Source organism: Triturus cristatus, chromosome 12 (genome assembly GCF_964204655.1).
Source record: "Triturus cristatus chromosome 12, aTriCri1.1, whole genome shotgun sequence".
NCBI lineage: Eukaryota > Metazoa > Chordata > Amphibia > Caudata > Salamandridae > Triturus > Triturus cristatus.
Window position 1 is genome coordinate 159,348,120 of NC_140595.1, and position 16,523 is coordinate 159,364,642.

Below are 16,523 nucleotides of genomic sequence, written 5' to 3' on the forward strand. Positions count from 1 at the left end.
TGTGGCCGAGGCCATGTTCATGATTCTGCAGGGGAGTTGGTGATTGCACAACCTCACTCCTCGGCGCCATTACAATCTCCTGATCCTCAAATAGTTCTGTGGGTTCTTTGTTCAACTTCTTGCGGTTTTTAGCCGTTTCTTTTTTCAGCCTTCCAGACCGCATTATGATTTGACATTTTTTTTTTTTTCTTCCCCCTTGGTGTTTCCTTGTAATGCGATGTGTTAGCCGTTACTCTGTTTGTTTGTTTTTTGTTTGTTTATGTGAAAAGAAAAAGAAAAGAGAGAGAAGCCGGGGGGAGGGGATTCAAGGGGGGCCACCGCTAACCCCGTTCGACCCCTCTGTTCTTTCGATGCTGCCCCCAATCGCCCCTAACTACTTGGTCAGCGCTTACCGCTGGTACCTGGCTCACGGAGTCCACCGGCTGTTTCACGGTGATGGTGTTGGTGTTGTGGAAGGTTGGTGAGCTCTCCGCCTTTCACTTTCCCGGGCGGCTCCCTTGCTGTGGCGGTGATGGCGGTAATGGCGGTAATGGCGCTGAAGCAGCAGGCAACAGGCGGCCAATCAAGCTACTGTGGCTACTGTGGACCCGGTTTATTGCAGTAAATAGGTAGGAGGGAAAGAAAGCAACAGCTTCTTATTACAGAGTAAGAGAAATTGATGACCAGAGGCTGAGTTTTAGCAGCATATGTAGACTGGTACTATGTCAGTACCAGTTATTTTGGGGAAAAAAAAAAATGTATTCAGGTCTTGCAGGTCACTCGAGCTCTCTTTCTGTTGCTAGGAAGCAGAGAAGAGGGCGGGCCTCCCACCACCACCTCGCATCATGGTTTTGTTGCTGGGCCACATAAATTCCTGCCACTATCTGGCCATGACAAGATCTACTTTGCCCCGTTTATGAAGTGTTTATCATGATAGTCATATTAGCACCTCTACATAAAGCTCAAGTTTATGTGAGATGATAACTCCGCATTCATCTGTCATAGTAATCGAAGTCACTACATGCGAAATGTCGCTACATCTCTTACAGCTCTAAAGTCTCAAGCGTATTAGCGGAGGTTCTCCTTCACCCCTTTTCATTTCTTCTCCTAGTGAAACTGCACTTCTACTACGGAACTCTTCCTGAACAGCTCTCAACCTCCCACAAAGCACAGGTTTGAATACCAGCTGTGGGTAAAGCAATGAGCGAGTTGTGTTGTCTCAGGGTCTAATTGTACTGAGTAAGTGCGACGGTCTCCGCGAGGATTTTTTTTTAATTAGGTCTGGCCTAAAGACAGCTTGTTTGCCAGCCTATTTTCCCCCCAAACCACACCCCAAAAAATACATACATGTAAAGCGGTTCATAATCACTCTCACCATTGGTCCCTCTTGACAGGGCACTCAAATTATACTCCCTCCTTCCCCAACAGCAAGTACTGATCAACAGACTAGCTCACTCCAGCCATTAGATGCTTTCGGTTCGACTGCCCTCATTTTGCCTTTGCACATGTATACCCAATAAAATAGTTTCTCAGCACTTCCCAATAACTGATAGTCCCTATGTATAGTAGGGTTACATCAAGTATTTTCATAACTCGCAAGACATTTATTGTACATTACAATGTTCATTCCTCACAACAAACCAGTTTTAGTATATTTATTTATCCTACTGAAAAAGTGAACGTCATTAGAGTAGCTTAGGTACAGATTTTGTTTAGGTTGAACCCTCCACCCCTTCACACCCCCTTCCAGTTTTCTGATTGACATTTCAACCACTTGAGAGAGCCTTCTAGTAACTACTTGTGGAACTACACCATCCCCAATAGAAGTTTGTACCAGCAGTGTAAGCATGCAGAAAACACTCCCCTCAACTCAAAGACAAAGCTTACACCCAGTGAAACTTAAACAGCCAAAATGAGCTATTTAAATTTACATACCAGTGAATAGAAGTTCCTACAAACAGTAGGGTGTGATCAAAAATAAATAATAATAATAATACTATATTGAAATATTTCATCTTAACTCGTTATTAAGAACCAGCTTTGACAAACAATCCTATAGAAAACAAGCAAACATTATTAAAATAGCAATAGTGTGTATGCATATGTCTATACGAAAGCCACACACCCTCAGCTTGGTGCAGGTTATTTGAAGCAGTTACTTCTGACTTTAGCTGGACCTCTATTAACGACAAATGGAAGTGCAGCCTCATGTAAGAATTTCAATGCTATTGCATTTGACTGGTGAAGGACACCTAGTGGAACTGCAGCGTCATAAAAGCATTACAATGCTTTTGCATTCAACTTTTGATGGGCACCTCGTGATTAACAGAGGAACTGCTGCTTGATGTAAGAATTTCGATGCTCTGCATTTGACGTGTGAAAGACACCTAAGAGCTTGTGGACCTGCACCTTCACAAAAGAATATCAATGCATTGGACTTGTGAGGGACACCTAGTAATGACTTGTGGAACTGCATCATCCCGAAAAAATCTAAATGCTTTTGCATTTGACTGAACAGGAACTGCAGCTCTAGGCAGGAATTTTGAAGAGTTAGTATTTGACTTGAGAGAGACCTCTGGTAACAATTTGAGAAATTGCAGGTTTGAGTATATAAATATAAGCCCTTCACCAAAAAGCTTAATATATTGACTTTCATTTAGCTTGTTCCTGCCACAGCACATGCCATAAGACAGTTGGCATTTTACTGGGGCATAAATATAGTTTCCCTCAAAAACTCAGTTTCCCCAACAATCTGGTAGAAGGCACTTGCCTTAACCAGTGATTGCCAGTACCTTTATATTCTAGGTCATTTGTACAAGTGTTCCATAGTAATCACAACATTTATTGAAAGTTCTGATATTAATTCATTGACATATACCCCATTGTCATATTTAGTTATCCTTTTGAAATCAAGCAAAATGTATTAGAGTAGCAAAAGTGGATATGTGAATTTTTATGTTAAAGCCACATCCACTCACCTTTGTGGGTGACATTTGAAGCAGTTGCATCTTGTTCAAGAGGGACATTTGGCAACACCATGGGTTAGTGCAGCGTTGTGACAGACTTGTTAAGTAGTTGGTTCTGACTTAACCCCTTCGGTGCTCATGACGGAACGGTTCCGTCATGAGCCACGGTTGAGCTGTGCTCATGACGGAACCGTTCCGTCATGACCACGCCCGCGCAAGATTCCGTCAGCACAGCGGCGGAATTTGCGCAGCATGGAAGGGGTTAAGAGGAACGATCCTCCTTTCGGAGTGACAGCTGCGCTTTATAAATGCCAAATCAAATCTAGTAAAGTTCTGAAAGGCTGAAGTCTTGTTAAAAATGTCACACCATTTCTTCTGATCAAAAAAGGGCATCTAATGACGACTTGCGTTACTGTAGCTATGTGAAAGACACCTGTTAAAGCAGTCCTTAGTTCTCCATCTACACAGTTCTGCAAAACGTGACACATCACGGGTTAAGATATCAGAAATAGCTCATCATTCCTGAACAGGAACATTCGGTCGCACAATCTAAAGAGGTCTTGAGAGCTCATAGGCAGTCATTTGTGTAAAAGCTACAGTAAAAATGTATTTGTAAGGTGCCGAAAAATGCTTTGAGATTTAGGGGTCTGCAGCCTGGCCAGACGATAAGGGGTAAAGATGGTAAAATTTTCCATGATTACACGTCCCACAGCGTGCAATATTTTATAATGCGGATAGTGAATGGTCCCTGCTGTCTACAGAGAATAGTAATTTTAAGTACAATGACGGTCTGACGCAAGTGAGCAGCAGTACCTGCAGGAAGAACACAGTCACCTAGGACCCACATTACAGCGGCCGAGAGATACCTTGGTGACTCAGCATAGCACCCCAGGCAATAGGAGTACCCAAGGACCCTTATGTCCCAAGACTGCTCTGCTCAGGTGAGCTGGCCACTCAACCTGACACCATTAGCATGCTACCACACACTTACTCCTACCTCGCCTGCCAGTGTGGATGTATTCTGGAGCTGCGATAGCCTCAACTACAGAGATATTACCAGTAGATGATGACTGAGGGGGGAGCCCAAAAACGGGTAGTGGCGAGGCAACAAGTTAGCTCAGTTTCACCGCTCAACAACAGAGCAAGTTATTTAATATGAGAAAAAGTAAGTGGCACATACTTGCATTGTTACCTGTCTAGGTCCACAATAGTATTATGTTTTAATCCAACAGTAAGCACTTCAGGTCTTTTTGCTGTTTCAAGACTTTTTCTAGAGTTTCATGTTGCTCTAAATTACTTCTAATATTTGTCATATTACATTGATTTTTATGCATGGTTATATTTGCAATTATGTTTGACTCGGAGTATCACACACGGGCATAGAACGTCACTCATAGATACTTTTAAACCGAAGCATCTCTTGCATGCAAATGTAATCAAGCTGCAATCTGCCACCGCCCTGAACATCTTCAAAATACACCCCTGGAACATGTATTGGGGAAAACCTGGCTTTAGTTACCATTTGTTCCAAAGTTCTATGGAACACTTGATATAATCACGGTTCACAATGTGTTTGAGAAGCTTAGCCTATAACTTTAATATAGTCCACCACTGAAGATCACAACAAGATACGTATTATGACTGCTTCGCGTCTCCTCACAATGACACTCGTATATCTAATTGTGGTCTACTTGGATCATAATAAGTTTTCCATCTTTACTGCCACCCACCCACCCACGGAAGAGACTGCAAAGCCTCAGCAAATCTAGAAACGTCAAAATGTCAGCATAAAAAGAATGAGATTATAAACCCGTTTTTTAAGTCTCGCCTGACCCAGCGCATGCGCTGGTCTGGCGAGACTTTTTGAGAGGGCTCCAAAAAGTGCTACCAGGCCAGCCTAGAGCTACAGTGCATGAGGCGCGCGCGCGCGCCGCGCTTGACCGCGATTACTTTCACTTTCGCGGCCGCACAGCCGCTTGGCATAGCCAATAGGTCTCGCTTTTGGGACCTTATAAGTATTTAGTTATGCAACTGCTGCATGGCTATACACGTATAAGGTCCTAAAGGCGAGACCTATTGGCTATGCCAATGCTCGTTCAAAATTCCAATGCACATCACGTGCTTCTGCCAAATCACTCCACCCACATTACCACGGATGGATTGCTCCAATCCAAGAGTCTCATTTAACATAACAATAGAATTCTGGAAATAGTAGATTTGGTTCACATTTACATAAACTGTCAGATTACAATGTTTTGGGAAGGAAACCCAATGCCAGACACTGTATCAACATTGTTACACGGTCCTTTAATAACTCCCTTCCATGTCCCTAGAACACTAGGATTCAAGTGCTTAGGGTGATCAGATGGGTCCATGTCACCGGGACACCACTATTACATTTAGTAGACCTACCTTTTACATTCCACTATCAGGTGTGTTAGTTCAAGTGGCTGAATTAAGATAACCCAAGACAACAAGTCCCAGAATACACTGATAACTCAACGCAAATCCCAGAAATGGAAGGTTTTGTTCCGGTGGCATGGAGCCACCTGGTCACCCTACAAGTGCTGTGTTTTCACTTAAGGAGTGGAAGTATTTCGTAAATTTCAGTGTTGGTAAATTCAGTTAAACCAATATAAATACAACTTCAAATGCATTTGTGGAAATAAAGTAAACAGAAACCCTGTGCCAGTGAAACAGCCCGTTTTCAAAAAGGTTTTCTGGAGAAGAAAAAAAATGTCGACAAAGCACTACGTTACTTTTATGTTACCAAAACAACCACAAAGTCGGCTACAAGCAGTCGAAATAAAAACTCCCAGGTTTTACCTTTCTGTCAATGTGTATCTCATCCAGCTCAAGTTTTTTTGTGCCATTCCGAGACTTGTAGTCCTGTTTGTCGAACTAAAAATACTGGACTACAATTACCAGAGTGCAAAGAACCCCACTGGACCCAACGAGATAGTCACGCCTGAAACTGGGAACCTCTGAGGAAACACTGCGAATTTAAACAACTTTGAGCATATATGTTGAGAAAGTGATGCGTGGGCCTAGAAAAGTAAACAAACACAACAGGTGTGAGCCAGTGCGGCCAAGTGGTACACTCTTATTGTGACCCCCTTCAGCCAGTCCTTGTTTTTAACAAAACACCACTTTGCACGATGGGCCTTGTAGTTTCACTGTCCTGCACGGTACGAACTTATTGAAAATTACACTCTCTCTTACTTGCGTTATCAATATTCTCTACCCAGGAGTCAGTTGCCCCCACCCCAAGGCGGCACGACCCCCCCCCCCCACACACACACACACTCCTACATTTTCATTCAACAGACGTATGTGCACACTGTAAGGACGGGGCGTTAAACGGACTGAAGAAACCCAAACGTGTTAAATTCTATACATCATGGCCAGGGGTCCCTTCCTCTCAAGCGGTTGCCATTTTGTGCCCACCGTTAGGTTCCTTACCTTCGGGTTCTTCCTCCAGAAGGAACCCCGGAGGGACATGACCTCTCCGCAACGGTCGTTCCCAGCGCGTGCACGGAGCATGCTCAGTTCGAGCCTCGAGCGCGTCGACGAGCCTTCTAACAATCCGACTGCAGTCCTTTCAATCTATCTGCGTGCTCGCCGTTAAGTCAGAGTGGCATGCCTTTATTATTTTTCTGTATTCGAACAGATATTTCACTAAACTGGCCAACGCGCTTTTTACGTCCCAGGTGTGAATACATGTATTGGTTGAGTGAGGGAGGGTCAGCACAAACGCGAATTGGACAGATCTATAAGAAGTGCATGTGGGGCCCTTGTCAAAAAGTCTTCACGGGCCCCATTTTGGCTTCCCACTTGGAATAACAAAAACAGGTTAATCAGAAAGAGAAAAGGGAGGCTTTTTTGCAACCTAGTAGAGGCCACAATGGAAGCCTTTTTTTTTTTATAAATAGGGCTCCTGGTTTAATGGTATTTATATTTTTGTCATTTCCGTCTGTATCTATCCATATTTATTTTTTGCTAATTTTACCTGTATTTATCCATATTTATTTTAGGTTTTTTGAAAAAAATTAAGCTGAAATGTGTATATTTCTGCATATATTTAGCCAGTTAATGTGCACTCGTGCCTCAACGCCTGACAGGTTACAATGATATATTTACAGTCAGATTGTAAAGTATGCACTTGTAGGAAAATATGTTCATTTTAGTATCAAATCTAGTTGATAATTTCAGTGCAAATCTACTGCTGTTTAAGGCTCTTTACTAAAATCCCTATTTTTTTTACCCCCTTGCCTGTCAACCCGCACAGTTATTTGCCTGGCAATCATGATTGACAGCATTTAGAATCACTCAAAACAACCCATATATCCGTTTTTAGCCATATTTAAAAATAAATACAGGGAGAAATTAAATGTTTTTCTGTCAGTATCTGTAAAAATCAGTAAAAACGGAAAACAGGAAGCTTTATTTATGAATTATCTTCACTTTCTTATGATTTATTTTGTAAAATCTTTTTATTGCAGCAGGACATAATCTTAGTAAGTGAGGGGTCCGAGTGCAAAGAACTACACATGGCTGGAAACTCTTTGTCCTTAGCTAGAGCCCCCTGGCCCTTTTATCTGCACCTACTGCATGAACACTCTGAGAGGGATGATTAAGATGGGCCAGAGAGAGTGCTGAAATGTAATGCAGGAGCCAAGGTGTGAGGGGGCAGTATGTGCTGTAATCAGGGCCACATATTGCTTAAACCCAACACTTGCAGGGGCTGGTCCAGGGCAAATGAGATCAGAGAAGAAGACAGACTTCAAGTGCTGGGCCATAAGCAGGGCCGACCTGGCCGTAGGGGGCACCGGGCGTTTCCCTGGTGGGCCGCCAGCGTGGGGGCAGGTTATGGGCCCCTGGGGGGGCATTTTTGTTACCGGGGGCGGCAATATCGGTCGAAACCAGCCCTAGCAAAAAGCTCGGCCGCACCCCCCCCCCCCCTGCCCCACTGGGGGGCCAGCCGAGCAGTTTACCAGGGCCGGTTTTGGTTCCCAGTCCCGCCCTGGTCATAAGCACGTCTTTTCTAGCGAGGCTGATTTGAAGGGAGGGGTGAGGAGCATAATCAATTGAAACTCTGTGATGTAGAGAGCAACAAGGCCTCAGAGTCCACCCAACCATCACAACACAGCATGAGTGGAGGGATGAAGCAAGCAGTACATACTGCATCCACAACACACTTTGTTTGAACCAACTTAGGTTGGGGATGAGTGAAGTAGAAAGGCTTAGGGGTTCTAGGGAATTCATTAGAACCATGGACAAAACTGATGTGAGAAAGCACCATTTTCAACATTAAGTTTCTACTTAAATAGTGCCTCGTGCTACGAATGGCTTCAAAGAACTAGAAAGTAAAACCACTTTCGACATTTAGATTCAGATTTCCCACACATTTATTTGCTTTTTCTTCATCATGCAAAATTATTTTAATGTTGTTTGTGCTATTTCTCTGTCTCTCAAATAGAGTCTGATGTAATCGTGCATTCTCCGGCTCTTGTTAAAGAGTGTGGCGGGATACTCCTACTGCAAATATACAAAGATCCAGGACGCAATCCTACATAATTGCTATCCTCAACCTATCCAGTCATTTGTCTTATCTGAATAAATTGGTCCTTTCCCTCCTTCCATCCCGTTTCCGACAGAGCGATGTACACTAGCTTCTAAGATTTAAGTGTGTTAACATGTCCATGGATCCCGGTCCAGCATCCTGCATGGAACAAGCCTTTCGATTCCTTCCATCTAACATAACCCATTAATGCCTCACTATCAGCGGGCAGTTGTGAGCCAATTGAACCTAGAAATAGTGTCTCCACTTCTGAAACAAACGCCATGGCAGATCCATAAGGGCTGTCCGGCTATCACCCGGGTTCATATGTACCATGTAAAGGAACAATTCCTAAAGGAGTTGCTGCAAAGCAATTGCAAACTTATATGAATAACTGCATGACTTTCAGATCAGAAGTACAGCCAGCCAGATGAATGGGACCAGGTCTGCCTGAGACAGGAGAGGATCTCTTGAAGCACTTATTAAATGCCATTAGTTAGTCTTCATTCTTTGTGGCCTTTTGGCAGAGTACAATACAGCTGATCATGAGATACACCCAGCCAGCTTGAGCAGTGGTTGGTATATCCAGCAATGAAATTGAGTCCTCTGTGAGTGGACTCAACAATTTTTCATGGAGTTATCAAAATCCTTCTTCATTAATCTACATAAGTGTTCGCCAAGCCTCCCCCACTCTTTAGACTCTTGTTGAATTACTACACACATCCCCTGCCTCAACTACTTGATCAATACATTTCCAGGTGTATGCTGAAGTCACGCCCATTTGGACAATTGAGAGGGTCACCGCAGCATCACCAATTGCCAAGACGACATAGAATAGTGGATGTGGATAGAGCCTGCTTTCTTTACTTAAAATGATGTAAAAATGGAAATCCTCATAGTTGGCAAACAAGACTCAACCACTCAGCCATTTTAGTGGGCTCCCATTCCAGGGCTGCCTCCCCACACCAGTCAGAGAGCAGAGAACGAGTAGATAATCGTTAATTCTAATCTCTCTTTCCCGGTGCTGAAGGGGTCAACATGCAACTTTCCTTGTTCTTCAAATTCTCAATTCTCCCTCACCTGCAAATATCTCACCAAACTGAGCTTGAAGACCTCTCATGTTAGGATAACTAGATGACTGTGAGGTAATCTACATATGCTGGCTAAATAACTTGAAAGATATACACCAGAGGCTATATAATCAAGAAATTGAGATATATCTACACTTCAAAGTGAGAGTCTAAGACCTTAAACATCGGCCCACGCATGACTATAGGATATATCTATAATTTAGTTATTCTGACCATGACAAATCACCTCTGAAGGAACGGGCTTCCTGTGCATGCCATGATTAAATTTAAGTCACTTTGCATCATCCACAAAGCCTTTGGCAGGGCCACTGGAATTATGCGACAGGAAAGGGCCAAATTATGCGACAGGGGTGAGTAAATTATGCAGCAAGAAAGGCAATGTATGCGGAATGATGCAGCACATTTTGTAATAGTATTACTTCATTATTTTGTCATTTTTAAACTTAGTAACACTGTCTGGGTATTGGTTGCACCTCATTAATACCAATTTAACACCCAAATATAGCAATAAGCAACAGAAAGGTGACAATCCCAGCTTTGCTAAAGGGCCTTCCACTGTGCAGCAACACAGGTCACAGCATTTTTAGTAACTTTTGAACCGCCTGAGCTTGACGCAACATTTTTTCTGTTAAAATCTGCAGATTATGTGGCAAATGATGGATTATGTGGCAAACGCAGCAAATCTATAATTATGTGAAAATCACTACAGCCGCATAATTCCAGTGATTGTAGTCTTTGGGAACAAAGGTCGGGTCGCCCCACAATTAATCATTGTTCTTTGTGTAACACCTGATTCCTCGTCACTCCTTAAAGTCTCAAAAACAGTAGCTTGATAACTAGGAGATTTTGGGCTCAAACTACGGAATGCCCTGGTCCCTTAATTCAGATCCGAACCCAACTATCCCTAATCCAGAGAATGCCTTTGCCTGAGACATCATGAAGATCCTAGATTGAAAAATGTCAGCAACGATTCCCATCACCCAACACTATCTCTAATGACCTGGTTTTGATATTGTTACTGTACATCTATGTATTTACTTTATTGTGAGTGACAATAAATACATGTTGTACATCCTATGTGTAAGAAACATAATCATACTAGAATGCGGATGGGAACTGTTAGCACCAAAAAACATTTGTTGCTGATTGTAAAGAGAGGAATCAAAACAAACAGTTAATATTGGAAGTATCTGGTGATTTTGGAATGTCTGTATAGATTAATACAGTGTATGTCAACAAGGTAGTTGATGACATGAAAGTTTTGAACTCAATGTATAATAATCTTGTAGCATATGGGAGTGTCTGGTTAACAATAAGGGGCCTATGTGGATGAAGGAGTGTTTTTAAAATTCCACTGAACTTAACATAACATTTAATATACAAGGTGTAATAAGAGATAGAAAAAGAAAAATCTATTTTGGAGCAAATAACATCATACTATTGTGGTGGTGTGTCAACAGGGCGTCTGACGGGAATGAATATTTCAACTTAAAGAAAGCATAAGTAACTGTTCACTGAATCGCTTAGAAAGGTTAAGGGATTTAAGCATTTGAAAGTTTTTGGAGAAGACTACTAGAGTTATACGGTATGGTGGACCAAATTATGCATCAAGGTTTTCTAAATTATATGGCCAAAAATTAATACTATGGTGCATGTTCTCTCCCAATATTAGTTTCATCCCTTTGAGCTAGAAACATAATTTTTGGAAAAATCTGCAAATTTTGAAAATTATGTGGCACACTATATGACAAATATGTGAAATCTATAATTATACGATAAATACTGGTGCCACAAAACTGCATAAATCAACTGACCCGTACCAATGCTTACTGAATTAGCAACAATTTTTTCAAGTGAGATAAACAAAACCTAAACATACTAATTCCAGTAAGTGCACACTGTACCTGCTCTTTGAAGAATACAATCATTTGCAAGGTAACTACCCCAAAATAAACATGGAATATAAAAACTACGTAATGGTCCTTCAGCCTCGAGGTTTATGATTGTCACAGTTACACGTTATGTATACTATATATAATATATATACACACGCCCATACACCAACATATATGGGTGTGTATATATATCCATAATACAATCTATCAAAGTATGTTTATATTGCCTGGTGGTTAAGGAACATTTTTACTTAAAAGATGACAGTAGGTGAATCTTGGTAAGAACTGTTTACTAGAGGACATCTGTGATTTTTATGAGCTAGGAAGAGTATATTTGTAGGTCTCGATCCAAGTTTTATATCACCCACAAATTATTATATTATGCAAGAAATTGTAAAAGTGTAGCCAAAATCTTAATCATTTTTAATCAATTTATAGCTGCTAAAGGAATTTTACATAACCATTTTAATTGTATCTTGTATATCCTTTATGATTTTAACTAACTGAAATAAAGACTTTTGATGATGATTATGATGATGAATAAAGACAGTGATACCAGTCAATCCCAAACGTTTCACTGCGAGTCATAGGTACCGCAGTGCCATTTTTAGGTACCACGGTATTGTCGCACCTAAAAATCTGATATTTTAATAAAAACTGGAACAATTCTTGGTGAGGAAACCTCTAGGTTCAAACTTAAAATAAAATGACTGCTTCATAGTAAATACAGGTTTTTGCTAAAACTTCCATGGCCCCGCAGGAGTTACGTGGCACTCTCTCATTGGCTATACTGGTCTCGTGAAAGTACAGTAGTACCTATGCGAGATAGGGAGAAAAAAAACCAATAAAACTAAAAAAAGCCATTTGATTGGCCACTTAAGGAACTGTACTAAAAAAAATAGAATCATCCTCAAATGATTTTCCTCACCACTATTACCAGATTGGTGCTTTAAGAGGCACTTTTGTGTAAACAGAATGATACTTCATCATGACCTCAGAGAGAATTGGACACCAAAAGCCACCAAACATACACTCCACCCAGCCAAGAGCTGGCACAGCATCACATGATGTTAACATTATTGTAATTCTATCAACATTTTCTGTTGCAACTGAGGCGTGAGAAAGGATCAGTGGGATGATAGTTTTTCTAACTTTGATAAGGCCAAAAAAAAAAAAGTTCGCAGATGGTAATGTGCACTTTGTGCATCCAGGCGCTCCATAGGGGTAAAGCTGGCCTGGATTCCATTGGAATGCGTGGATGTGGAAGCACCTGAGGGTTATTCATTCCACCAGGATAGCTTGTTCTGAGGAGGAGATGAGTAATGTGGCAGAAGGACAACAGAATTCGCTAGAAGAAGTACTGCATCAGCAACGTGAAAAAGATGACAACAAGATGCAGTATTTCTCAACATATTGCAGGCCCTGCCAAAAATGTGTGGCCTCTGGAGAAACAAATAAAAGAATATTGTCCAGGGTTATGAAGATAATCTCAACAAAGAATACAAAGACTTATAGAAAAAGCAAAAAGAAATAACAATTAAGTTTAAAAAATGTAAAAAGTTACAAAAATATAGTTAAAAAACAATTGTCCAAAAGTGTAAACAAAATAAAGGCATAACAAATGTATCCAGTAGTAAAACCCTGCATCCAATATCCTCTGCACACAACCACAGGTTATGTACAGAGGGGGTCAGGTTGGATGCTAGCACAGAATTAGGCACAACATCTGTTCAGGAACCAGATTGTCTGCCCAGTCTCCAACTGCACATGGCATACACCGTGTGCAGTGGGGCTCCCCACCTGAAGGTGTTACACATGCCACATGTAGAATATAATTAGGCTTTCCTGTTTTCAGTTTCTATTTTTGGTAAATTCTGGTGGTGTTTTCCAGTGATTTCAATACCTCAAAAAAACAGTGCTTTTCAGTGGTTACTAATTTTCGCGCCATAAAAAACAACTGAAACGGTGTTTTACCGGTGTTCATGGGACGCTTTGCTTTTATTATTGTTTGCTTTCTTAATTGGTGCATGGAATATAGACAGTCTATGTACAGTGTATATGAGGTTAAAATACATTTTTACAAGTCGAATTTATTGTAGTACACCATACAATATTTCTTCAGTGAATCTTTGGTCATTCGCGCTCTCTCTTTCCTACCCATGTACACTTTTATTTGGGAAAAGGCCCTCTCGACATTGGCACTTGAGACTGTCAACGCCAAAACAGACAGTACACAATTTGCCAACTCTGGGCACTGATGTAGCTTTCCATGCCAATACTAGTGCACCTTAAGGTTGACATTGTCTGGGCCAGGTTCTGAAACCTATGAGTTGAACTGGGTGCATATGCTCTCAGAGGTGTTAAAACGGTCAAAAATGGGGCAGGGGTAGGGGAGAGGGCCCCTTGGTGCATGAGTGGTGATGAGCACAGGGGCCGCGCCGGTCTTGCCCCCTAGCACCCATGAAGATTGATAGCGCATTAAAGACCCACACCCCCTCCGATCGATGCGCAGCACAATCCGTTTGCAGTGTTTGTGGCCCTTGTTTTCCCCATCGATTGCCTGACACGTGCGCCTAATACAGAGACACTGCATGAATCCGGGACCTGTCAGGGCTTTGTGTGCCTGTCCCCGGCCTGTGAGAGAGTGGCTCTGGCGCGCCGGTGAGTGGGTCCGCTTTGATTGCGTTGGCACTAACTGGCAGATGCAGGCTGGGCAGTGTGAGGCCGCACTCTGACTGCAGAGGGCACCCCTCGCGATCAGCTCCAGGGAGAAGGGGCTACAGCTGAAACACACCACTACCCCTGCAGAGCCCATCTGAGCGCACGCGCTGACCCCGACGCCCCCTTACCTGTGCCGACGCGAGCATCCTTGGCACTCGTTAACAAATTACTGTCTCCGAGTTCAGTGGATTAACGTGAGGCGGACGCAGCGGGATTACTCGTGCACCCCAGGCGGGCAACTAGAGCAAAATTTCGGGGGGGGGGGTGAAAAAGATTTCAGGGGGGGGCTAAGCCTTCCAGCCATAGGCAGAGTGGCTGTAAGAAGGGGTGAAAACACAACAAAAGCCTCATTAACGAGTAAATGGTCTTTTAAAGACCTGTGAAGTACTCCGGTCCGGCTGCAATTAGACGCCAGCCCGCGAGGCTGCCTCACCCGGGCTGACACACATGACGGGGGGGGGGCTGAAGCCCGGTGAGCCCAATGGGTGTTGCGCGCCTGGTGCACCCCCACGGTTTGATGCATGAGGGGTCTGATGGGTACCTCAGGCGGCATTCACGGGTGGGGTGTGAGCCGCTAGAAGCGCCATGTTTTGGCTCATCTGTCACTTCCAGCGGCTTGTCTGGGAAGTGCTTTAAACTCCAAAGAGAGCAGAAGAAAGTGAAACTCCCAAATACACATTGCAGCGCCCTCGGTGAGGGGCGAGAGGCAGATAGTCTTAAGCGTGTTTTCAGCCTAACCGAGCCTTGTTTTTCATGTGAAGGTCTGTTTGTCACCGGTGTCTAGCTACAGACCTGCTTGTTTCGCCCAGACGGGTGCACGGTTGCCGTGTGAATTTGTCCAAGGCGTGCAGTGTGCCACTTAAGCTCGTGAGTCATACATAGCTCTCGTGCTTGAGGGAATGTACTCAGCCCGGCTGATGTGCCCAGTACAGACGAGCCATCTTGTGGGAGAAGGATGTTCTGTACTGGGGCTCACCACTGGTGTTCTGTGGTGGTGCATGCGATGTGCACTACACACATGTGCTCAAAGCTGTGGGTTCACACATTACAGGATCCATGTCTGCAAAACAGACTGAAATAATACATATTCAAAAGCATTTGCCAAAATGTCCTATGCACGAATTGCCGTAAAAAAAGATTCTGTCCTATTTTAAGTTCAGCATTCCAGTCGCCGATGCTAAGAAGCTGCTCCGCACAGGCCTGAATTCAGCCACACCCACGGCCCGTGCATTGTAGGCTGGGTTAATGCACAAACGCTTCTCCGGTGCTGTATATGGATCTGGGGTGCACGCACTTGATAGGAAGGTTCGGTGCATTTAGACCGGTCCGCAGGGGTATTCTATAGCTGTGAGTGTGTGCTCACGTGTAGTTGTTCGCCGGCCCTCCTTGTGTACATAACATGCCACATCCCAACACTATAAGTCTTAAAACAACTACACGTTTCATGTGTTGGTATTTTACAAAGATGTCACCAGTGAAGCAGTGCCGGTAACGCGCCCCCAGAATAACACCTCTGCGCGCCAGTTGTTGTTTTAAATGAGGTGTGCGCTGGGGGGGATGGTGGGGAGCTTATGCGCTCGAAGCAATATACGCCTATTATGTAATTAAAACACGCTTTTTAATAATGTTCGGTTCGTTATGTGCCGGCGATTCCAGCAGAGGCATTTATTAAACTGCTGCTGCAGCAGCCGTCTACAGATATGCTTCCCTAAATTGGGGCTTTGCATCTAACGCTTTGGCTCCATCAAGTGGCCAAGTGGTGCAATAGCAAGGAAAATCAGTGACACTCGGTTTAAACCGAGTCAGCTGATTTTCACTTGGTAGGGTACTGTCGGGGAGAGTCGGTTTTAACCGAATTCCGGACAGCCTAAATATAATAAAACAACAGAAAGTTACTGGAAAAAACAATAAGATGAAATGATGGTATAGCTAGATTTGGAAATAAGACCTTACCGTACTCAAAAAAATACCGAAATTCACTGAAAAAATAAAGGTTAAAGTGATTTTATAGTTAGGTATGATAATACTACAGTAGATTACGTATAAAAATAACAAATATTCACCCCCCAAAAAAACAAAGGTTAAAGCGAAATTATAATTAGCTGACAAAGTCACAAAAGAACGAACGTTTAAAATGAAAAAACTCAGAAATTCACCTGTTACAGGGAGCTAACTATGTATTGCGCCACCATCATTCACTGCTTATGACCTCTTATATTACATCATTCATGACATGTTAAATAACATCACTAATGACATCTCAAATGTCATCAATGATGCCATAATTGGCAAATCTAAGTAGAACGTCTCT

General features: G+C 42.8%; 1 protein-coding gene across 2 annotated transcripts in view; it reads right to left on the bottom strand.

The window, feature by feature from the left end:
- The window catches only part of ANKRD35 (ankyrin repeat domain 35), a 612,001-nt gene extending 605,406 nt beyond the window's left edge, over positions 1-6,595 (bottom strand). Inside the window, exon 1 of one of the 2 annotated variants that reach the window (XM_085639308.1) lies at positions 6,408-6,595. In XM_085639308.1, coding sequence (XP_085495434.1) covers positions 6,408-6,488 — 81 coding nt within the window. In that variant the 5' untranslated portion in view covers positions 6,489-6,595. The remainder of the gene's footprint in view (positions 1-6,407) is intronic. The other variant, XM_085639310.1, reaches the window with a different exon arrangement.
- Positions 6,596-16,523: the final 9,928 nt, after the last annotated feature.